At 44.2% G+C, this 24345-nt stretch overlaps 1 protein-coding gene across 5 annotated transcripts; it reads right to left on the bottom strand.

Annotated features, from left to right (window-relative positions):
• Positions 1–9791: 9791 nt before the first annotated feature.
• DIPK1C (divergent protein kinase domain 1C) lies at positions 9792–23577 on the bottom strand. 5 transcript variants are annotated; one of them, XR_010028948.1, is made up of 6 exons: positions 23212–23577; positions 22723–22780; positions 16969–17646; positions 12948–13112; positions 10438–10966; positions 9792–10113 (listed from the first exon to the last, which is right to left on the bottom strand). XR_010028948.1 is itself a non-coding variant. In XM_063165198.1 (5 exons), the coding sequence occupies exons 1-5, from the start codon at positions 23346–23348 to the stop codon at positions 10751–10753; spliced, it is 1254 nt and encodes a 417-aa protein (XP_063021268.1). In that variant the 5' UTR covers positions 23349–23577; the 3' UTR covers positions 9792–10750. The 5 variants fall into 5 exon arrangements, 4 of the variants coding, with proteins under 4 accessions (XP_063021268.1, XP_063021288.1, XP_063021280.1 ...); XM_063165198.1 differs by having other exon boundaries at positions 9792–10966; XM_063165218.1 differs by lacking the exon at positions 23212–23577 and having other exon boundaries at positions 9792–10966; positions 16969–17687; positions 22723–22935.
• Positions 23578–24345: the final 768 nt, after the last annotated feature.

The raw sequence follows: 24345 nt of genomic DNA, 5'->3' as shown, positions 1-24345 counted from the left end.
AATGGTAGAAAACTGCTAATTAGGAGATCTTAACACCCTTCAACTCAATCTTCAGATCTGTTGTAGGTTGTGTATGAGGGACTATTGTTTCATGCCATTATATATTAATGAGGAGTATGCTATTAGTGACAATGAACTCTTTGTGGTTTATGGTTTACTGAAGAATATTTTTTAAAAGAAGACTTTGTGCTCTCAGGGCAATTTATGTTGGAACAAGAGTGTCTATAAACTGCAGGTGTCTCATTAAATTCTGCTGGTGATTAGAAGAAGCAGCCATGTGCAGAGATCTTCATCAGGGGCTGTGTGATTTGTGTTGTCATGCTCAGCTTTCCCCTAATAGCTGCACATTACTTAGCATTGATGCTCAGCTGCTGTGAGGAGAGCTCTGCAAAAATAGTTGATTTCCATTCAGAAGCAAATGGCACCGAGCCAGCTATTGATTTATAGACTGACACATTCCCCTTTAAAATGGCTGTGAGAACATTGGCTACTTACCTGTTACCTTTTTCTAGAAGTGTGTTAAAAATAATTTTCCACTCGATAAACGGAAACACAGCGTGTGATATTTATACTGGTCATTTTTATAGAGAGCTCTGAAAAGGGCTGCTTAATACAATTGCACTGGAGAGAGAGAGAAGGGCTGAGAAAGTTTGTCAGTATTCCCAGTTCTGGTTAAATGGTTTGGCCTGGAGGCAAGATGGATACATGCCCATTTCTTCCCAGCATGGACATGTGTTTGAAAACAGAAACTTGGCATAATGTTTTTAAAAAAACCAACACTAAACACAAAACAACAACCCTTTTGTATCTGCAACATATACTGCTTCTTTAGGGGGAAAAGGCAATACTATTCAAGCTCATAACTGCAGGGATACATTTTTTAGAATTGTGTTATGTCTTATTCATCTGAACAGCTAAAGAAAATTTATTTTCATATTCCTACAGAATTGATTTTATAATTCTCTGGTAGAAATATGACAGCTACTTTTAAAATTTTTTGTACCTCCAGTGCTTGGCTGGTCTTTTTTTTTTTGTTCATAATCTTGCAATTGTGCTTGGGATAAAGGAGCAGTAATGGCTTTTTCTCAGGACTGAGGGTCTGCTTGGAGAGAGAATCTAAGGCATATAAAAGAATACACCAAACTATTTGTCATGATTCTGATTTTTCCTCGTGTTCAGGTCTTGCAGTGGGCACAGATTACGATGATATCAATTTGCAGCTCTGAAGGGCCAGAGAAGCCCAAACATGAATGCCAATTCAGGCATTGTTTATTACCCTGGTCCTGTCCAGCCCCTGGCACAGTGAGCCCCTTATCCACTTGGCCTGGGACAGATACCAAAATATTTAAACCATGATCATATTTTCCTCGAAGTTCAGATGGAGATTGTTTTGGGATCCAAGAATTTTGCAGAGGATTCATCCTATTAGCAATGCAACTCTGCTGTTCCTTGGCATTCACAAAGCCCTTGTTCTTCCCATTCCTCAGCTTCCTCAGCTAGCTTGTGTTGGCTTTGGCTAGGCCAGGGTGTGAAATCTGTTCTTCAGCTGAGAGCAGAAGATGCCTGCAAACTGGAAGGGCCACCTGTTAGATGGAGTCCAAATACAGGCTTTTGGTTTCTTCACATGAATTAGAGACACAGTCAAAAGAAACATTTAGGTATTTTGGGTAACAATACTTTGCAAAGGCCTGATTTGTTTCTCTGATTTTCAAACTGCAGTTAACCTTTTTGAAAGGCTCCATGCTGGCACTGAGGCATAAAAGCTGCCCAGTCCAAGGTGCACCAGTTGGACTGCATTTCTTAGGCTTTTGTCCTGTCAAGATCAGATATCTCCACGGACATAAACTCTACAACCTCTTTGGAATGCAGTTCCAGTTCTTGACACTTTTCAGTGTATAAAACCTTTTCTTAATACCAAGCTGGAATTTCCTGTGTTCCTGCTTGTGCCTGTTGTCTCTTGTCCTGCCATTGTGCACTTCCAAGGAGAGTTTGGCTCCATCTCCATGAGCTGTACACAGGAGTCACTGCTTAAGGCCAAACAAGCCCAGTCCTCTCAGTCCTCTCACAACAATCTTCCCTGTTCCTGTGCAAGAGAGAGGATGTGAGGTTTTTTGCAGAGCTTGCTTCTTCTAATGAAAAGCCACTGTTATCTTCTGCTTTTAGCAGCAAGCACTTCACAGTACCAGAAGTGTCTGCAGAGATCCACACAAGCACCATTTAAAAGCCCATACCTATTGATTTGGCATTGCTCCAGCTGTGCTCTGCTTTCCAGCATCTTTGCAGCTTGAGAGCATGCACTCAGGGCAGCCAGTTTAAATATTTATAGCTGTGTGGTTGCACACTCCAGCTACCAGACTTTTATCCAAATGCCCAGACAGGTGGGTGTACCTGCATTTAAATCCCTGCTGCTTACAGAGATGGCATCTGAGCTGGCTGACAGCTTTGTGAACTCCTGGAATAAAAACTAGAAACACCCTTGCTGTGCTTTGTCATCTGTTATGTAAAAGCATGGAGCACAACAAAATCTTTCTCTTCCTTTACACTTGGAAAAAGGCTGCTGTATTTTGTACTGATTATTCAGATAATTCTTCTCAGTTTCCCACATGGAAAAGCAGATACTATTAAATACACCCCCACAATTTTTTGCAGCAGTCTACACTACGAGAGTAGGTCTTTCTCAGCAAAGTTTGTGCAAAGGCTACGGGATGGGGTGATAGCAACAGATGAGGAACCTCCATAGTGCCACATTTGTTTTCTGTTCCTTCATTGCCCTTCTTGGCATGAATGTGGTGATCCTCTGAAGGGCCACTCTCATCATAGAAGAGGTTATTTCCTTCTCTTTTTCAGTCAGAAGAGCAGCATGGCAGGGGTGAGCTCCCCACCTTTGTGCTGGGACTGGGAAGGGTCCCAGCTGTGAAAGAGACTTTTCTGGGTGGGACACTCCAGTACTGGGAATGGTTCTAGAGATTCACCCTCCAGAACCCGATGGAGATCCATTAGAGAAGTAGTTTTATTTCCCAGTGAACTTTCCCTCAAGGACTGGGAGAGTGAGCCCTTGTAACTCATTGCCTAATGGTCAGTGCTGCCAGAGAGGAGCTGAGATTGAGCCTTCAGCCAGCAGGGCAGTCTGATCTATCTGCTCATTTTCCAGGTGCAGCAGACAAGAACTCTGCTGAGCTGCACCCCCAGGTTCCTTGCCCTGCCCAAGGACCCAGAGGAGGTGCCTGCAGTGAGAGCAGAGCCCAGGCTCAGAGCAGGCACCATTGGTGAGCCAGTGTGCATGGAGGGATAGCAATAGGCTGTGCCACAGCCCTTGAGGAAGATCCCTGGATTGTGTCTGAGTGGGTGCAGCCATGTGTCAGTGTTTCCACAGAGATTCCCACTATGGAAAGGAAAAAAGTGCTGGGCTGTGGTTAAACATCTGCATTCTGACTTTTATTAAATGAGTTTATTGCTTATTTTGCTCCTACCTCTGCCCATTTAAAAGTGCAAGGAGCCCCCGCTCTGCTGCTGACATGAATCAGGAACACACAGTTAAATGCCATGGAATTATGCTGGTGTAAATCCAGCCTGAGCCTCCAAACATGCCAGTGTCACATGTGGCTTCATATTCGGGGGAAAATGGATGCAAAATGAATGAGGTGGAACTGAAGAATTGCCCCTGCACAGTCCATTTCCAGGCTTTCCAGTGGAGCTTATCACTGTCCTGTCCAGCTCTTGGCTTCATTTCTTCACTTGTGAAAGATATCTATTAAATGGCAATGGAAATTCAGGCAGTATACTTGCATTATCTAATGCCTCTTCAGTGATATTGCTTTGGCTAATGGAACACTGTTTATCCAATGTTTTCTAAGAGTTGGAGACTAGAATCTGATCCAAAAAATGTAACTCTTTAATTACTTAGGAAATTAAGTAATGGGCAAAACCACAGAATTTGATTAAGCATTCTGTTAATTTTTCATTATTTCTGTGCACTGTGTGTTGCTCATTCATGTTGCTAATTACTCTTGCATTTTCCCAATTTACATAGAATATAATATGAAAAATAAAACCCCAGGCATTTGTGGTCTGCCCACTGAGCATTTGTGACATGAAATTACAGCTCAACAAAGGAATGCCTGAGTATCTGTGTGTACACTGCCTTTACTCCATGAAAAATAGAATACAAAGACTAAAAGAAAGACCATGGCTATAACATTCCAAAGGTTGGTTTGTTCCTCCATGCTCTGGTCACAGTTTTGCCAAGAGTCAGATGCAGGCTGAATCTGTGTTTGTGCACATCTGGACATATGTTTGGCAAAGCACTTACATGAGCATATATAATCTAGAATCAAACAGACAAATACTGGTATCATTATATTAAAACAAATTCTGAACACAGGAGTAATTACTTGGATATTTATTTAGCTATTATTAGACATTTGATTCCATTAAATAGGCCCTGGTTCATATAATAAATATTTAGCCACTGATTAACTCCCTTCAAGATTAGATTGGTATTTAATAACCTTTGTACAAGAGAAAAAACAAAAAAAAAGCAAAAAAACCCCTACCCCCCTGCCTTTTCCCAGCTATTCCCTTTCCTGGGATAAGGGAAAATATCAATTTCCTAAGGACAACGATACAACCTGAAATCTCTGACATATAAATGAGAAAGAAGTAATTACCATATCTGTGAAATTTGGAGTAGTAAACACATTGTGCTTTTTTAATTTTCTTTTGAATTGGAAAGAAGCAGAGGGCTTTGAATTATGCAAATGGAGGGGAATGTTAGCTCATTAATGAACATGGGATATTGGTTGAAAGATCCATTGTTTTCAGCTACTCATGTTTAACTTCCTCTTTAGAAATAAGAGCTGACCTCTGTTCTTCCCTGCTGCTTTGCATGTCATACCTTTAAGAGAATGAACCCATCCTGAACTCAAGGCAGTTTGTTCTTTTCCTGCTGCAGCATGAATCTTGGAGAGATTATAACCAATTTAAGCAGGATGGGGGATTCTGTTTCTAACTAGCTAGAAGCAAACTGCTAAGGAACCAGCGAGGGAAAATGAGAGGTATTCACAATAGTCTCCAGCTTGGATTACGTGTATCTTGAAAGCACTGGCAGCAGAGGCTTGTGGAAGTGATTATGCACTGGATCATAGGCACATCCTTCTGGCTGCCAACATCACTTAGGCACATTTTGTAGTGTAGGAAAAATCCCCTCCGGTTCACAGGAGAAGGAGCTCTGAGTACACTGCAGAAGGCACCAGGAATTGTGGTGTTTAAAGGAGCTCAGCAGTCACTCTGCTGCTCTGGAGCCCAAGCCTGCAGGATCAAAACTTTACCCACAGGATTATGGATCGCAGCCTTTCAAAGGATTTCAGCATTTTACCATATTTTTATTTATAGACATAATAACACTTCTAGTGAGAAAAACACTCCTTTCCCTCTTTTTGGCTGACATTGTTTGTTGCTACTTAGGGCAGTTTTATGCATTTATGTAAATAGTAGTTCTAAAAGCTTTTTCCAAGTGATTTTATTCTGTCTAGCCTTTAGGCTGCAGATGTCATTACACAGCTCCACAGTCTATTTGACAGATCTTTAGACACATACAACAAATGGCTTTGGTCATGGCCGCACTATATGCCCTGTGCTACTGCACTTTCTTATTTTAAAGTAATGGAAAGTAATAATGGAAATGTTGGGATTTTTTTTCTCACAATCAATTCATTGACATTCTCTGAATTTTCAGTATGGAGTCTCTTATCTCTGGTTCTGAGTTCAATTGTCCTGGATTTTCATTCTTCCAAGCATCTCATTCTTTCCTTGCTCTGCATTGCTGATTTTTTTTGCTGCTGAAAGCCCAATAGCCTTTCTCCTGATTTCACTGAGGCTCCAGGAAAGTGGCAGCGACCGAGGCTCCTGCAGAGTGACTCTGCTTATTGTGTGGGCTCACTGCAGGTGGCCCAGACAGAGGGATTTCAGTTTTCATTTGTACTAGGCTTCAGAGGGCATCTGCCAAATCAGCCACTCTGGTTGTTCACATCTGCTGGTACAGAGGATTCTTGGTTGTTTTGTAGTTGACTGTCCAGATGTGTAGACTGGCATGACAACGACAAGGCTCCCATGTTACAGCCAGAAACTCATTAAAAGTTTATCAATTTATCACCTTCCTGGCTGTTACACATGACAATAGGATTCGCTGAAAGACGGGCAACCTGGTACATGGCTTCTTTAATTTTTTTGTTTGGTTTGGGGTTTTTTGTTTTGTTTGGTTTTGGCCTTTTTTTTGTTTTGTTTTGTTTTGGGGAGTTTGTTTTGTTTTGCTTTTATCTACACCAAAATAAATAGGCCAACTTGGGTCTCCATTTTATAACAAAGGAAAAAGTTTATCAGTGAGGAGTCCCTAACCTCTTCAAGTACATGATCCCATTTTTCACCTTTAGGAAATGTGTTGTTCAGCCAATGTTTCTAATTAAAAAAAAAAAAAAATCAAACCCTTCTCACTCTTCTCTCCCAGTCCCAAATATCTGTTGTGATCTCTAGTGGTGCCTCCAGCAATGCATCTGAATGCTCTCAGTGAAAGGGGAGTCTGGGCAGTCACATTAGGGAGCAGCAGTATCTGTGAGAACAGCTCTGGCTACAGCAATGACCTGCTTTTCTGGGCTAGTCACCATTGAGCCAACCTAGAAACACAAGGGGGACCACATAAACCCTTTGGGGCAAGGAGTTCTGTCTGTTTTGTATCATCCTAGTGCAGGACTATTGCTTGCAGATGTCTTTTGCAGAGCATAAAATGCCAGTTGGAGAAAATCAGAAGTAATTCTGTGAAAATCTTGATCATCGGGTTGAATTTATCTTTTCTAAAGATTTCCTAGAGATGAAGTAGACCTCCAAGTGGACTCACCTCTTGTAAAATGTGGGAACAGACAGTGTATTTGGATTATTGCAGAGTTGAAGCACATGCTGCTAACTGAGATGCAAAGAATGAATAAACAATGACTTAATGCCATTCCCGTTTCACAGGGAGCCATAAATATGGGGTAGAAGTTGCTGACTAAGGCACTAATTCAGCAAGTGGTAGAAATAAATCAGGAGGTAATGCCACTTTTATAGGGCAAAAAGGATATGGGAACAGACTAACAGAGCAAAGGGATGGGGCTGAGATCAACTGAATGGGAGCAGACGTCTTGGGCTGCAGTGACTGCTGCCAGTGCAACCAAATGCTATCAGTGAACCTGTGCAAGGCATCTTTTATATGGAAGGGATGAGCAGTGGGAAGGATTTACACAGCCTTTGTAAAGCTGTGGTGCACTAACTACCAAAGAGGGCTGGGCAGTGCTGCCAGGGCAGCATGAAAGAGGCTTTGTCAGAAAGGAGCACCAGTCCTGGGTCTTCCTGTCAAACACCTGTATCAATTTTTCCATCCAAAAAAAATTGTTATTTTTACCAAAAATGTGGTTGTAAAATCATACAGGCTCAAATTACAGCAGTTTGCACTTGTCTCCTTAAGGTAAATGGCAACTAAACCAGTGCCTTAACTTTTTCTTTCTGTCCCAGGGACATGAAGGCATAACTACTGTTTTATTCCTGTTTTGGTCATTGCTACCTGTGCTAAATAAATCACAATATTTTATTAGCTTCACTGCTGGTGCTTTCTCTCCTGTTTCCCAGGATTTAGTGACTCTACAAAGCACGTGAGGGGCTGTGAAGAATCAAGCCCTGTGTTCACAGAGCCTGTCAGATTCTCCTTGTCTCCTTGAAGGTGTGCCCCAAAGCCTGCCTGGAGCTGGCTGCATCAGTGATATGTAATCTCACAGCCCAGCCAAGGACAAATAACCCAATTGTGTTGATCTTGAGAGGGTTCTGAGGTTTCTCTGTATCCTGAAAAGGAGTGAAACCTAATGTCCTGGGAAAGGGTGGTGTGGGGGAAGGAGGTCCCTGCCAGGTGGAGGTGGCTGCAGCCAGGCCCTGAAGGGTTTGGAGAAATCTGTCAAAGGCAGCTTCCCTTCCTACATCCTGCCAAGGAAAAAGGATCTTCTGAGCAGAGTCACATTCCACTAGCATTTGGCTGCCACCAGTTTTCATTTCACTGTGTTTTTTTCACCTGCTTTTAAAGTGGAATATCCCACCCAACGGAAATTTATCCTGTCTGAAATGCAAGCCTGGAAATGGGGAGGGCATCCCTGCCATGGAGGGAGCCTGACTGCTGCAAAGCACCGAGGGTCTGTGTGATGCCTGCTTTTCCCTGAAGGTGCCCTCTGGGCTTGGGAAGGAGGAAAGAATGGGACCAGGGAAACAGGAACACTATGATATATAGTAGCTTCAGGTTCCCCAGCAGCATTTGGGATTTATATTGAGTCCCTCCTGACCTAGCCAGGATCAAGAAGGAGGGATTTGTTGTGAGGGAGCACAAAAATTGATTTGTGTCACGAAAGCACAAATGCTAACTGGTGATAACATAGTCACATGACTTGGAGGTAAAAGATTACCTCAAGGCACCATCACTAACTTAACTTCATGTACATAATTCCTGACAGGCACTCACTCTTGCCTGGAGTTAAAAACCACAATTTGTGGAGTCTGATTATTTCCCAGGTGATTTGTGTCATATCTTCACTGTTTCTTTCTACCAGAAAGCCTGTAGCAAATGTCTTACCTGTTTTCTTCCTTGCTACAGTTTAAGCTCATTGCTGGTCATATCCACCAAGGAAATCTGGATAGGAAAGTTCTCTCCTATTCTCTTTTTGTCAACCTTTCAGTTTTTGAAGAGAGTTATCATGTTTATCTTCAGCCTCATCTTCCCCAGACTAAATGTCACTTTATTGAATCTTGCATCATAAATCATGTTTCTACAAAGGCTGATGTATTTTTTACTTCTTTTTTTTTTCTATTTTCCCTTCATCTATCTTTTCTTGTCTTCTCTCTCACTGATATTAAAGTGGAATATCCCACCCAACGGAAATTTATCCTGTCTGAAATGAAAAGGTGAAAAAAACCTATCTTCACTCCCTTGCCACAATCTGATTTCTGTCCTTAATTATTTTCTCCATCTATTTCATGACTTTGTAAAGGGCTTGTTCTGGAATTTGTGCTTCTTCTTATTCTGCTTTGCCTTCCTGCTTTTGCAAAGAATGATCTTAAAGTATTGAAGCATTCTTTGCCTGCCTGGTTAAAGGAGAAGCATGGACTGGGAGCAACTTTACCATTCAGGGTCTGCTAAGTTGGAGCTCCACCTTAGCAGCAGCTTGTCCAGCCCCAGACAAAGCATCTGACCTTGTTCTTGCTATGATTTTCTTGAGGCCTTGCATGATTTTTAAAACTATGATAGCTTATTGCAAGAAATATATATAAAAACACAGCAGCACCAGTCTGAAAATTTGAGCTAGCTTTTAAGGGGTCAAGGTCTCCTCAACAGCTTCCATTTTTCCGGTCACAGGCAGTCTTTAGCTTTACTTTAAAGAACCATTCCAGAAATGGAAAGTTTATGTCTAATTGGTGCTCACAGGCTTCACAGCTGCCATAAGGCTGAGGGACATAAAGATGGTGCAGATTAAGTGTTGTTACATGTCTCACATCCACAAACCAGTATTGTGGGTCTTAAAATTGATTCCTCCAACTGAGGGCTGCCATAGGCTGCTGGGATTCCTGTTTGTGGGCTTTGTAATTTCCCCATGCCAAAACCAGATCATGGGGATGTTGCCTGGTACTGGGCCTACACACTTATAATGTCTCCTGAACCCATTTTAGTTTCCCCAGCCACAGCTCTGCACATTTGAAAGGCAAAGTTAATGTTTTCAAGTTAATGCTTTCAAGTTAATCTAGAGATCTTTATTTACATAACTGATCACAAGACAATGAATTTGTACCAAAAAAGTTTCCTTTTGTTCATTAAAAAAATATCATGGAAGAAAACTCTGCCTCTGGATATTGTTCTGTGCAAAGGACAGATTGTTGACATTCCTGGGCAATTCTGCTCTCTGGCAAAGGAGTGCTTCTTATCAAGTGCTCTGATGTACAAGTGCCTGAGGGCTTGTTCACAAGGGAAAATCCAGCAGCATTATTCATACCTCTTCACTGCAGAATATGAGTACCCACATGGGAGCTCAGCAGGGGTATAATTATTTTGCCCTAGAAAAGTCCAAAGTACCTTTATATAATTTTTCCCCAAAAGAGTCAGCAATGGCACAGGTAATGCAATGGCCCAGAGGAAATGCATTTGGGGACATCAGGAAGGACTGCTTTATACAAAAGCAACTCTTTCCTTGTGTGACAGCACATTTCCCTGTTTGAGATCCCCTCTTTTTTTTTTTTTTTTCCCCACACAAAATGCTCTGTATCTACTGTAAAAACTCACCTCATTTGACAGAGAAACTAAAACAAACACCTTGCATGTACTTATTCACACCCACCCACCCATTCTTTTAATTATTGATCGAGTTTTGCTGCACTTACACTTTTCTTCTGTCAGTGCATCCATCCTCTGAGCAGCACCCTCAGACAGATGCTATCTGAGCAGCGACTGCAGCCCAGAAGGATGTGCTGTATGCTGATGGAGAGGGGCAGTGCTTCCTCCGGAGAACAAGCAAGAACAGAATCCATGTAAAGCAATTTAACATTTTAGAGGGTTTCATCAGGACGTGCTGCACCTGCAGCTATGAACTTCATTTGCATAGCAGAAAAGCAATCTCTGTGCTGTAAAATCCAGGGTTAGGAGGGCGGCAGAGAGGTGGGGTGCGGCCTGTGCAGGATGCGCTGCCCTTTGTGCCTACCCTGGCCCTTGCAGCTCCCGCTGGGTGACCCTCAGCAGGTGGTAGAGCTCCGAGAGGGATTTCAGAGCCCCCTGGTGCCCCGTGGCACCCGTGGGCCCCGGCTGAGCACACTCCTGCACGGCTTTCTGCAGCTGCAGCTGCAGGGGCAGGGACACCAGCGCTCCTCTGAGACTGGGGGAAAACCAGCGGCGGAATATCTTGTCACAAATGACCTGGGGAAAGGAAAAAGAGCAGTGTCACAGACATATTTTATGAAAAATCCTTTCATTAGGATCTTTTCTCCTGAGAAGTTTCAGCTTCTCCATGTTTTGCTGCTTTGCAATGTGATTTGGAGAATTGTTTACCCAGCATGTGAAATTCTTTTTAATTGATGACCAATGACAGCCACCTGTGTCGAGGCTGTGAGCAGTGACAAGATTTTATCATTCCTTTCTATTCCTTGCTAGCCTTCTGATGAAATCCTTTCTTCTATTCTTTCAGTATAGTTTTAATATAATATATATCATAAAATAATAAATCAGCCTTCTGAAACATGAAGTCAAGATTCTCATCTCTTCCCATGTCAGGATTGCCTGCAAATTCAGCAGAGCAGATCATTGTGTTTCAGGAGCTACCACTAATGCCCTGCTGCTTCCCTGGGACTGTAGCAAAATGTCATCTGAATCCAAAGTGCCTCTAGCCATTCAAAGAGGAAGGTATAGGAAAGGAGCATCCATAAAGGCAATGCTCTAGCTAAGGGATGGCCCTTCTCAGGCTGCTCCTGCACTTCACACACCTTAGGAGTGGCTGGGGGAGCTGGGGTTGTTTAGTCTAGGAAAGAGGATGCTGAGGGAGGACCTTATAGTCCTCTATAAGTACCTGAAAGGAGGTTGGAGCCAGGCAAGGATCAGCCTCTGCCCCCAAGTGACAAGCAATACAAGGGGAAATGGCTCAAGTTGTGCCAGGGGAGGTTTAGACTGGATATTAGGAAAAAATTCTTTACCAAAATGGTTGTCAAGCACTGGAACAAGCTGCCCAGGGAATTAGATGAGTCACTATCCCTGGAATATTTAAAAGACATGGAGGTGTGATCTGTTGGTGTGCCTGGAAGTGTTGGGTTAATGGTTGGACTTGTTGATCTTAAAGGTGTTTTCCAACCTAAATAATCCTATGATTCTGCATAACGAGTGCTGAGGGTGAGAGGGTGGGAGAAGCAGGCAAAAGGCCAACAAGCTGCAGCCCCCCCAGCCTGTTTTGTCAGTGCTTCCCACCAACACAAGGTGGGTGAGCTGTAAGACACCTCATCCCAAAGCCAAGAACCCCATGGATATCCCTTTCCAGTACACCCAGATGCCGCATGTGTAGAGTGGAGAATCACAACCACTGCTTACACTTGGACAGCCTCAACTTCCACAGAACCATAGCATCACCAAGGCTGGAAAAGACTTTTAAGATCATTGAGTCCAAGTGTCAAGACAGCACTGCCAAGTCCATCACTAAACCATGTGACACATCTACAAGTTTTTTGAACACTTATGGACAGTGATTACATCATTTCCCTTGGCAGCCTGTTCCGATGCTTGACCATTCTTACAGGAATTTTTCCTCATATTCAACCTAAACCCTCCCTGGTGCAATTTGGTGTCATTTTGTCTTGTCCTGCTACTTGTTACTTGGGAGAAAAGATGCACCTCACTGCATTCTCCTTTCAGGTAGTTACCAAAAGCCATAAGATGTCCCTGAGCCTCCTTTTTTTCCAGCCTAAACATCTCCAGCTCCCTCAGCCACTCCTTGCAAGACTTGTGCTCCAGACCCTTCATCACTCCATTGCCCTCTCTGGACATTCTCCAGAACCTCAATGTCTTTCTTGAAGTGAGGGGCCCAGAAATGAACACAGGATTTGAAGTGCAACTCAAGAATGTGAGTTTACTGTCAGTGGAGACAGAAGTGCTAATCCCCTGCCCCTGCTTACTCTGCTCTCCTGTCTGTGGCACTGGGCTAACACCCAGAAAACCATGACAAATAAACACTATATAGAGAGAATATAAAGATCTGTTTATGTGCCCCAAAACAAGATTTCTGAACAGGACACTTAGGTGGACCTGTTTAAAAACTGACTGTCTTCATCTCAGGGTCTCCTTGTACATCCCATGCATTTTATAGTCAGTGTGATTTTAAAAGGAATGGATGCATAAAACAGCTGTGTTTACTCACTTGCAAGTTGTTATTGGCTCTCTGTGCTCCACATTTTCTGATTTTCAGATTGCATTTTGAAAAGCAATCAAAGAAATTACAATCTTCGTCTCCTGTGCACTTCTGTTCCAAGATGTCTCTCATTTTGGGTTCAAAAAAGGCCATATCCACATCAATGGCCACCACCTGTGAATCAAAACATCCCATCAGATCTGGCCCAGCACAGCCTCTGGGACAGGGCTGAGCAGGCATTCTTTGCTGCTGGCTTTGGGAAATGCTGTGCTAAGAGCATCTGCTGGCGGGAAACCGGGATCACAGGGGCTTCATTTCACTTAACTGAGCCACACTAACCTTATAAACACCACTTTTTAAACAAAAACAGACAATGCTTATGACACCAGGAATGGAAAAATTATTTGTGAATGTGCACCCCTGGGGTCAATTGGACTGATTCACCTTAAAGTCGACCTATCCAATCTGAGGATGGATTTACTTGCTGGTGCAGCAGATGCAGATGGCACCTCAACCTCTCAATTACATGATGGTGTACAATTACCCATGGGCCAGACAGTGTCATTTAGAACTCAGCATTCAGACTAAACCCCTGACTTTGCCACTGTGGAGAGGAGCAGTGGGATGTGCAAGGACAGCTGTACCTGGTACAGCTCCTGCAAACCTGTCCTTGCATTCTATGGGTTTGAGTCTGTTCAGCTGCAGGAGGAGATCCCTGACTTTGGTGAAAGCTGGGTCTGGCTTTGTGCAGTCTTCTTTGCTATGGTTTGACACATTTATTGTGCACAGTTCTTGTTCTTATGGTGCAGAAATACGTCCTGTAACAGAGTCCAGCCAGAAGCTGGTCACAGCAGAAAAACCCTGAGTGAAAGGAGTCAGTCCCTTTCCTCCCCTGACAGCACAAAGTGTTGGCAGAACTGCTGCCCATGCTGGGGATGAGACCTCTCTGGAAGGGCTGTGGGCTCAGTTTCTGCCAATGCCACCCCACCTCTGAATGCTTCACTTAGAGAAATCACAGCAATAAAGAGGGGAAGAAAGAAAGAAAGAAAGAAAGAAAGAAAGAAAGAAAGAAAGAAAGAAAGAAAGAAAGAAAGAAAGAAAGAAAGAAAGAAAGAAAGAAAGAAAGAAAGAAAGAAAGAAAGAAAGAAAGAAAGAAAGAAAGAAAGAAAGAAAGAAAGAAAGAAAGAAAGAAAGAAAGAAAGAAAGAAAGAAAGAAAGAAAGAAAGAAAGAAAGAAAGAAAGAAAGAAAGAAAGAAAGAAAGAAAGAAAGAAAGAAAGAAAGAAAGAAAGAAAGAAAGAAAGAAAGAAAGAAAGAAAGAAAGAAAGAAAGAAAGAAAGAAAGAAAGAAAGAAAGAAAGAAAGAAAGAAAGAAAGAAAGAAAGAAAGAAAGAAAGAAAGAAAGAAAGAAAGAAAGAAAGAAAGAAAGAAAGAAAGAAAGAAAGAAAGAAAGAAAGAAAGAAAGAAAGAAAGAAAGAAAGAAAGAAAGAAATCCAGCTGACTGATGTGAGCCAAGCTGTGGGTAACCACAGGGAAGGAAGCCTGTCTCCAACATCAGGGATGTGCAGCCAGCAAATGTTCACAGCTGCATTTCACACTTGACAGTCAGGATCAGGGATGTTTTCTCTCAGCATCTGACACACATTTTCATAGAGGAAAAGGTCAGGGACCTGGGCAAAGTAGAGTTACTTGGGCTCAAATGATAGTTTTATTTTTCAGATTCGACCTCCCACGTAACAGGAGAAGACGAACAGTGTGACTAGAACAGCAACTGGATCAACCCCAGGAACTAAAGATGTCTGGTTTGGTAGAAGGCCAAATAAACCTTCCACAGGCAAAATAAAGAACATAGTCTAATCTTCATTTTGTTCTACTCCTTTTTCCATAGGGAAAAAATCTTACAGAGATGAGGCTTATCTTAAAAACATAAGTATTTTTAAGCATTTTGGAGAGCTCTATAATGATGATGTAGCCTAAGGAATTTTACATGTTTGGACAGGCAAATTTGTTTTGTTTTGGGTTTTTTTTTTTTTGTTCTTTACTTCCTAAAGCTTTCTGTGGTTTTGCTATTCAGTTCTTTGGAGAAGAGACAGTGAGAGAAGTGCAGGGTTTCCCCAGTTCCAGAATCACTGTTCCACTTCCCAGGTGGGGTGTTTGCCAGCACATTTGACAATCTTATCCAGTGCTCCACTAGGAAAAGCAGCCCTGGTTCCCAAATACTGGCTGCCAAAGGGTTCAATGTCTTCACTGAAATTCATCTGTTACAAAAATGTGTGGGCATCCAGCTAGAGCCTGTGGAGACACATCTAGCTGACACTTTGCCTATAAACAGCTACATTTTGGTGAGCTTTGCTATGATCATAGCTGATGAAAAAAGGAAATACAGGAAGGACCCAACTTGGCTCATGACCTGATTTAAAGTCATGTTTAATGTGCTGTGATCTTTTCAGTTTTCTCTCAATTATTGGTAAAAGAGGAAGCTCTCCCAGAGTATTGTGGATTCATCCAAACCTCCTTCTAACTCTGTACCTTATGTAGCTCCATGGCAGCTTAAATTTCTCCTGGATGATCTACCAGACAGCTCCTTGCTTTGCAGCAGGAGAGCACATGAAGGCTGGAGGCTTATCCCCACCACATGAAAATAATCCTCAAAGTAAAACCATTGCATTCCAAGCACATTTCTTTGGGCATTAGAAGTCTCATTACTCAAATGAGGAATAGTGGTACAATTGTGAGGTTTTTCTATTATCCCATACAAGAAACCAGCAAGTGAAAAAGCTGCTTAAAACAAACAGAAGAAACAAAAAGAGGCTGCATTGCGGTGTTCCCATTCTGGAACTGGTTGGTCACTGGAACATCCTGGCAAAGCAAGCCTCACCAAAAGGACTCAGAAGAGAAGACACATCCGGTATTCATCCCCTTTCCCTAAATGGAATCTATTTTCCTGTAAGTAGGTTGTGAAACAGATGCTCTGGCCTGTGCTCAGCCACAGGCAGCCACAGCCCTGAGTAACTGAGGAAGATGGGCAAAGCCTGCCTTGAGGAATTCCTGCTTTGCCTAAGTAGTGCTACAGCTTGCTTCGGTTTCTTGCTGTATCTCCTCGCCCATTCCATGCTCAGCTGCTGTATTGCACCTGAATAAACAATGGGAGGGGAGGGAAGGGTGAAGGAGAAACACTCTAATTGCTCCTAATGGCTCTGTGTTTAGGTTTTTGTTTGTCTAGTACTCTGAAGATACAAGTGTTACATTAACACTCAGTGAGTACTAAAAATAAAGTCCCCGAAAATGCTTTATATTCACTCAGAGTGCAGAAACACCGCTGATGACACTGCAAATTTGGGGCCTAAATTCAAACACTCGGTACCTCCAATCTGTAGGCAAAATTCCAACCAAAACCAGAGGAATTTCTGTCCACAGACTGAATGTGAGCTGCACTACTACTTAGAAAATATACACAGCTATCAGGTCCGAGTTACAGCTGCACCATGAGAAGTCAAAGAGTGACAGTAGTAGGGAGTTTCATGTTGCTGTCCTTGCATAGTTTCCAGACCAGGTAAGCTGACCACCAAAGCACAAATATGTGTTTGGATGTGGGGAGTTCCCCTTGTGTCAGACCATGAATTCAGCCTTAGCTTTCAAATTCATACAGTTTTTTCATTTCAGCATCACTACCAGAAATATGACTCAAATTACAGCTTCATTTAGAGCTTTTGAAATCCCCTTGTCTCCAGGAGGCATCCCTCACCACATCCAAGGGACCTTGCACCGGTGCCTTTGAAGAAGTGAAACAAAACAGAAGCGAGCAAGAAGTTTTCAAAATAAGCAGCAGGATTTAGCGCTCCAAAAATGTGACTGTACACATTACAAAGAGGAAAAGCAGCAGAGAATCTCCCTTGATGCTTGTAAATTCATTGGCTTTGCAAAAACTTAGCCAAAAGCTGTGCGAGGAGGGAAGTGTCATTTTTACACAGCCACCTTCAGACTAGAATTTGACCTCAAGTTCCTGGAACACCACCCCAAAGGCCCAACTTACCGTGAGATCGTGCCTGATAGCGAAGTTTTCTGGTTTGATGTCGCACAGGTGAAGGCGGTGAGAGAAATCGTTATCAAAGTGCTGCACCATGTCCAGAAAGCTGAGTGCAATGTCAATGATGGCTCTCACCCTACTCCTGTGGCCACTAAGGGAGGGGCCCATCACGTTTTCCAAGGGGAAAAGAGTTTTGTGCCAGGCATGTCCAGCTGTGAGATACTCCACAGCATAAAAGTGTCCACAAGAGCCAATAATTCGTAGCACATGTTTGCTGAAGTCCTGCAGCAAACTGAAGTAGATATATTCTTCCTGCTGGAGCAAGGACCACATGCTGGCCACCTGTGCTTTCCAACGTGGTCCCTTCTTCCTTGTCCACAGGGGCCCCATGGTATTGTTAGACAGTTCTAGCCCCAAGGCATTTTTGACCTCCAAAGCTACCATAAGCAGAAGCTCTGTTTCGGGGATATCCTGTGTTTCCACCTCCTCTAGCATACTGAGGTGCTGGTAGCTCGAAAAGCTTTCTTTTTTGGATTTCAGTATGATGGGCTGGCCTCTCCAATCAGCCTGGATGACCTTCTTACCGCTGTCATAGTACAGGCAGTGTTTGTACACCAGCTTCTGTGCCACACACAGGTCTTCACAGAGGTCCCCAGTCAGGGCTCCGCTGCTGTAGTCGAGGCACTGGAGTGAAAGAGCAGAATATTCATAGCAGAACCATACCCCTACGGACCGTGCAGAAGAAAGACAAATAATGAGCAACAGTCCTAAGCTTGAGAGGATTGCAGCAGTCATGGAACTGCAAACACACACCTACAACCATTGGGCTGTTCAATGGTTTTTCAGAAGTCTCTAGAGATCTATTACCAGGGGAGTTTTGCTTCAAAACAGGGATTATGGGGATGGTAGAGGGCAAGCTTTTCAGGGGCAAGGAAAGGGACTGGATGTCCGGTCAATCTGAAACTTTTTGCACGTATGAGTTCAGTGGGACAAACTCTAAACACTTGGGCTGTGCTGTGTATGATTATGGGTTGTAACACTTTAAGGCACAGAGTAATGCAGCACTTCTCTGGAAGGTTCAGGGCAGCATAACTTAGATATCACCACAAAAACTAAAGGAAAACCCATGTGCAGCTGGATTTCTGGGACATTCCAGAGCTCTGCATGCTTCAGCCTTGCACTCAACATACCCTGAAGAAGCTGTAATAACCTCCTCCTGTATCACCAGGAAACACAGGTTTCATTCAATGAGCTTTGGACCAAGAACTTTCAGAATTTTTGAGTATTTTCATTCAATGAGCTTTGGACCAAGAACTTTCAGAATTTTTGAGTATGTAAATGCTGCAGAATACAATGACTCTCCAGGGTTTATATGCAGTTATCAGAAGTGACATTTTAATATTAATTGCTTCAGTATTTAATCTTTTATTAACTGTAAAGAAATCAGTCTTTGGAAACAAGGGAACTGCTGCTTGATAGTTAAGTGGTCAATGGAAATTAGTGCAAGAACTGCAAGGATTCCCTCACCAGTTCATCTCAAGCCAGAATAATTTCTGTAATATCAGTTCCAAAAGTGGAGGCAGTTGATGTATTCCTGTGGTCATCCAGAAGTGCAGCTGTAGGGACTGCTTTGGGTCCCTCAGTAGAGAGGATGATCAGAGGTCTGTGGTGAAAGGGGAATAGAGGGGGTGGTATAGAAAGCCAAACATCTGTGAGGCAGCTTGACAGTGTCATCCACCTCCATTGCTTTCTGGCATTTGAGCCTTCACTTAAACAAACTGGCAGGTCCCCCCTGCACGTGCAGAACTCGCAGTGGCCGCCTGAGCCCCACCTCATTTGTGACTGCCTGTTACACGAGGAACGTGATCGTAGCATTCCAGCAATGTATTTTCTTGGGACAGTCCCTGAGGTGTGCACATCAGAGGAATATGTTCTGATGCCAAGCAACGTTTAGAGTCCAGCCTTAAACAACACACCAGGGAATGGGTGGAGGATCAAGTCCAAAATCCAAGAATGGTGATCAGTTGACAGAAACAGCTCATTGAGGGCAGTTCAGAGAGACATAAAATTTATTTATATTCTGATGTTCCCACAGCCCAAGTGGGAATGTTCAGTGCCAGCAAGGAGAGTCAGGTAGGCAAACTCTTGCATGAGTGACTGGACACTGTGTCCATGCATGGACACACACATCTGCATTCTCATCCACACCAGGATGACTAAAGAGACTCACTCAGACTTCTGAGACTCACTCAGACTCAGATCTGCAGACTACAGAGCATGCAGATCAATGTTCTTGCTTTTGAAAATTTACTCCTACTAATGTAATACAATTTTACTCTACCTTTTTAAGTAGGAAATGTAGTTTTCTCGACAAAAGTAGGTTAGCAGTTCTTGCCATCTGGAGCTCTAAGCAATTTTAGAAAGAAAATTACAAACAGAAGGAATTTTTCGGGGTTTCTTTGGATTGTAAGTATAAGCGCATTTAAAACTCTATTGACAGACCACAATCTAATTCTCTTCTTGTACAGTAAGAGAAGATAGAACTTAGTCATGTAATTGGGTTCACATGGGTGGACACTTGCCCCTGTGGACAATTTTACTGTGGTTCACTCTTAGAGGGTTCACATGCATGGACTTCTGGCATCCAAAAGAACACATGACCTGTAGCCAAACATGTCAAGGCACAGCTTATTTTCCTGTGTTGACATCACGTCATTCTAAATGGCATTAGTGAAAAAAAGTATTTGTGGAAAAAGCAGAGTCAAATTTCACAGGCAGAGGAGACAGGTCCTTTTTGAACCTGGTTGCTATTTAGGACTTTTCCACTGTTTTTTCAGTTGACGCTATCAATATTTGATTATTAACCTAGCATCTGACAAACAGTGTTGGAATAATATTTTTCTTACAATGAATTTGTGCAGAGTTTTGCAAACTGGGATCTGTGAAAGATGACTTGACCAAAGAGCTCGTGGCCTCACAGTGATGAAACACAGATCAGCCTTCCAGAAGGGCATTCTCAGCTGGTCGCAAAGGCAAGCAAGGCTTTCAAAAAGACTTCCTCAAGGAAGCAATCAAGAAGATTGAACCATTTCCGATCAACCCTTTAGGCACAGCTTGCACTGGTGGTTCACCTTGTAGCAATTATTTGACCCTTACATCCATTCTAAACACACAGTTTTACAGGACAGTCTTCCATCATAGTGGCATGGCTTGTACTGTTGTGCTCCCCAGAGTACTAGCTTGCATTTTATAGTATTAAAACACAAATTTGGTGGACTGAAAGCATTTAACCAGATAATATGGATTACCTTGCCATGACACAATGGACCATTTACTATTTACCAACACAGGAAGTTTTCCACTAACTTCAGACTTCACTATACAAGATTGTCCATCATCCTGCTGATAAAAGGAAGAATCAATTCTCCAAAGAAATATTTCAGAACTGGTCCTCCAACCTAACTGCCATCCCTGTCGTAATGACTGAAGTTTGAGATCCGTTGATGAGACAGTTTTAAATTGACCTAGTGATCGACCTTTGAAAGCCACAGATTCTTCGTTCAGTGCCAGATACTTAAAACTAAAATATGAAAGTGCTACTAAGCCAAAAGCCTTATAAAGAAGCAGCTGTAATACACAAAAATGCACACACAAGCACAGCTTGGACTCATTCATATGTATCTTATTAAAATTGGCTACATAATTTTTAATGTCTTCAGTGGACTTAACAAGATAAGTTTAAAAAGCTGGGTTTCAATGAATGCGAAAGCTTAAATTAATGTAAACCTTGCTAAGGATGTAAATACATTTAAATAACTCACTGTACCACCATCAGTGCCCTGATGTTTTGCCTAGTTAGCTACTAGTTCTGTGTAAATGCAATACAGAGCCAGGTTTGGAAGGCATCAGAATTAATTGATTTCTCCAGAGGGAACAAAAATTGATTGCTATGGCTTAGTGTGTTCAGTGTGAATGAAGATGAGACTGGCATTAGGAAAGAGCAAAGGGAGAGCTTTTTCTGAGAGTAAAAGTTGGTCTCTGCAAATTGCCCAGTGCTATTTCAGCCTTCTCAGTGCAGTACACAGCTGCACAGATGTATGTCTTACTCAGAATAAGGAAATAAAACTTTCAGAAATGCCACTTGAAAGGGCATTTGCACCCACCTCCTTAAAATATTTCATCTCCTACTGAGAGATGACTAGTAAAATAATTTTTCTTAGAAGTTTACTTTTTCTTAATGGAAGGTGTGAGACTCAAGATATCAGGTTATTTTTTTCATGGATCAGTTGCACTTTCTGAAACTGTGAAGCTCCTGCTAAGTTCAGAAAATGTAGAAAAACATATTTTGGGGTGGATGAAGAGGAGTTCATTTTCTAATTACTCCACTAGAATGACAAGCTCTTTCTAACGTCATCTGGGAAAACTGTTGCTTACAAACCTTCACGATACTACTGATGATTCACCTACTCACAGACAACACAGCGATCTCAGCTACTCTTCCTCTGCAAGGAGGGTCTGAACCTGAGCTGTCTCAGTGATGGAGACAACTTCCCAAGCTTGCGACTGAAATCTGATCCCTGGGCTTTTGAAGCCTTGCGTGACGCTTTCCAAACTGAAGAACAGCAACAAGTCTCTGTTCATCTGTTTATTGGTGACTGCCATGGCAAGGACCTGGATGTCCCTGAGCTTGGCAGCTCCGTGCACCTCCGTATCTCAGTGCTCTTCCCGAGCACGTAAGGAAGAGGCAGGAATCATTCCTACAGCTGCAAACCTGAGCTCAGCCCTACTTCCATCTGGCTCCTGAGGAACTGAAACTGGAACTCACTGCCATTAAACACATGCTGCCAGGACCGCTACCTACACTTGCTTTTCCTTTATTATACAGAATTAAGGAAAATAAGTTTTTGCTTGCTTGCAGTGATAGATTATTCAATTCCCACTAGGATTCCTCCTTTCCCACCTAACCACTGGCACTACAGATACCCTGACTAAGAAACAAAACTAAAAGTATTAACCCACGCTGCTCCTCTTCTCAAAGTGTTTCCTACACAATCCTAATTATTCATTATGCATTATTATTTTTAAGGGAAACTTTAATGAATATTCGCAAATCCTTTCTTGAATTTTAACCACATCTTACACACCAGCCCCCAGCAGACCATAAAGGAAGCAATACAAGCTGCCTGGCACTTCTCAAAGAGGACTTTTGAACAAACAGCTTTTCGGCTAAAAACAAACAAAAAACCCCCCAAACACCCGGAGGAAGGCTTTGCTCCTCTTCGGAGCATTCGGCTCAGGCAGCGCACCCGCATCCCACGCCCGGGAGCCGGGCGGCCGCCTGCACCTGACCTCGCCCCGGGAAGGGAGGCAGGGAGGGAGGGAAGGAGAGAGGGAGGGAGGGAAGGAGGCAGGGAGGCAGGGAGGGAGGCAGGGAGGCAGGGAAGGAGGGAAGGAGGCAGGGAAGGAGGCAGGGAAGGAGGGAAGGAGGGAATGAGGGAAGGAGGTAGGGAGGTAGGGAGGCAGGGAAGGAGGGAAGGAGGCAGGGAGGTAGGGAAGGAGGCAGAGAGGGAGGGAAAGGAGGTAGGGAGGTAGGGAAGGAGGCAGCCGCCCGCCCGTGCGCACCGGGGTCTCCGGCGATGCGGCACCTCCGGCGGCCGGAGCCGGGCAGGGCGCCCCGAGAGCAGCCCCGACGGACCGAGCGCCCGCTCGTCCTGCCGGGCAGCCCCCGGGAGATGCCCCGCGTCCCGCCGGAGCACGTACCAGCCTGGCCAGGATACGGTGGCTTTTCTCGTCCGTGCAGCTCTCGGAGAAGACGCTCCTGTGGAGGAGGAACAGCGCAGCGCTCACCAGCACCCAGCAGGCAGCCCAGAGGAGGAGCAGCAGCAGGGCGCATCGCCGCCAGATTTTGAGCCGCAGCCGCTTGAAGCCCGGGATGCCCCTCATCGCTGGGCTGGGGCTGCGCTGGGCTCCGGCGGCCGCTGCAGCCGCGGCGGCCCCGAGCGAGCGGCAGCGGGGCCGGGGGAGCCGCGCTGCGCCCCCCGCACGCCCGTCCCGCCCGCCGGGCTGCCCCGGCCGCTCCCGCCCCCTGCCCGGGCCGGGGCTGCCCCTGCGGAGCCCCGAGCGCCCCTTTTGAATTTAAGCCACGTAGTTCCGCCGGCTTTTGTCTGCGCTCCCCGGTGCCAAGCGGCCCCTGCAGCCACTTGGCGGCTGCTGCCCGCGCCCCCCGCCTCTCCTCCGCGAGTTTCTCACCCGAGAATAAAGGGAGTTTGAAGGGTGATGAATGCTGCTCTGGGAACCCTTTGCAAGAGGCAGCCTGGAGACGGACAGGTCCCTCTGGTGAAAGCTTCGTGTCCCGACAAATGGGAAAAGGAATAAAAAGTTGTCATTTATTCTGGAGTAACTTCTCAGTTTTATCCTCCCGGAGCTAATGGAGGGAGAGAGAGAAGCGGCTCAGACGCCCTTTCAGTAACGCAGCCCCCAGCGCCCCCACGGTCGGTCGCCCCTTGGCTGCCCCAGCCGCAGTGGCGGGGTGCAGGCTGGCCCCTGCCCGCATCCCCGGGTCTGCCTCACTCGGGAGCGACACTGGGGACACACTGCCAAAACAGGCAGGCTGTACTGGGTCCCAGGATGCTGGGCTGGACAGATTGCCTCCCTGCCCTGTAGCTGCGTCCCTGTTATGGTGCGGTCAGCTCCACCGGACAGCCTCTATTTGACTTCGCTAACCTTTCTGAGAAGTCAAAGACTCAGATGTTTGTTCCCGTGCAGCAAGGAAGATCCTGGCATCCTTTCCTCACTCCAGGTGCAGATGTGCACTGTCTCTGTTCAGAGAGCTCGGTTCAGTGATATATGTTCTTAGCATCATGTCTAACTTAATGAGAAATGCCTCCTTGACAAGTCTTTAAAAAGAAAGATGTCTCTATTGATATGATCGAATTTTATCTCTCAGAACAGCAAGGGAAGAACACAGGTGCAGCCTTTATCCACACCTTTTACATGATCAGTGCAGTTCTCCTCTAGCTAGCAGAGCAGGGCTTGAAATGGAGCTTCTAAGTAGATGGCAGACTGTGGCAGAAAAGGAAAAGAAAGATAAAAATATTGCTGGACATATTCCAGCTTTCCTTCCTAGAGACTGTCAGTGGGGAGGGAGAAGCAAGAAGAGCAAAATTACTTTCATCTCCAAAGTCTCAGAAGCAGAATCATTATCATTAGCCACATCCTCTGTCAGTGTGTTTTGCTTGATTTCTCCACCATCTCATTTCTTCACCTGCTGAGACTGCCTTTTCAAATTTTCTTTTTTCTTTCCCCTGATCCTTTTACTGAGAAGCTCACTTTTGAGGCAATGGTGATACAGTCTGTTTCTTGGGAATGTGGCAAGCAGCAAAG

Source organism: Melospiza melodia, chromosome 1, assembly GCF_035770615.1.
Source record: "Melospiza melodia melodia isolate bMelMel2 chromosome 1, bMelMel2.pri, whole genome shotgun sequence".
NCBI lineage: Eukaryota > Metazoa > Chordata > Aves > Passeriformes > Passerellidae > Melospiza > Melospiza melodia.
This window is presented reverse-complemented; position numbering and strand designations above follow the sequence as displayed.

Excerpts from the sequence above, each read along its gene's own strand:
- DIPK1C (XM_063165198.1), bottom strand. The coding sequence starts at position 23,348 with ATGACAACTTTTTATTCCTTTTCCCATTTGTCGGGACACGAAGCTTTC. Across the intron at positions 17,647-22,722 it reads ACCGTATCCTGGCCAGGCTG|TGCCTCGACTACAGCAGCGG; the intron begins GTACGTGCTCCG and ends CTTTCACTCCAG. Across the intron at positions 13,113-16,968 it reads CTATCAGGCACGATCTCACG|GTGGTGGCCATTGATGTGGA; the intron begins GTAAGTTGGGCC and ends TTTGATTCACAG.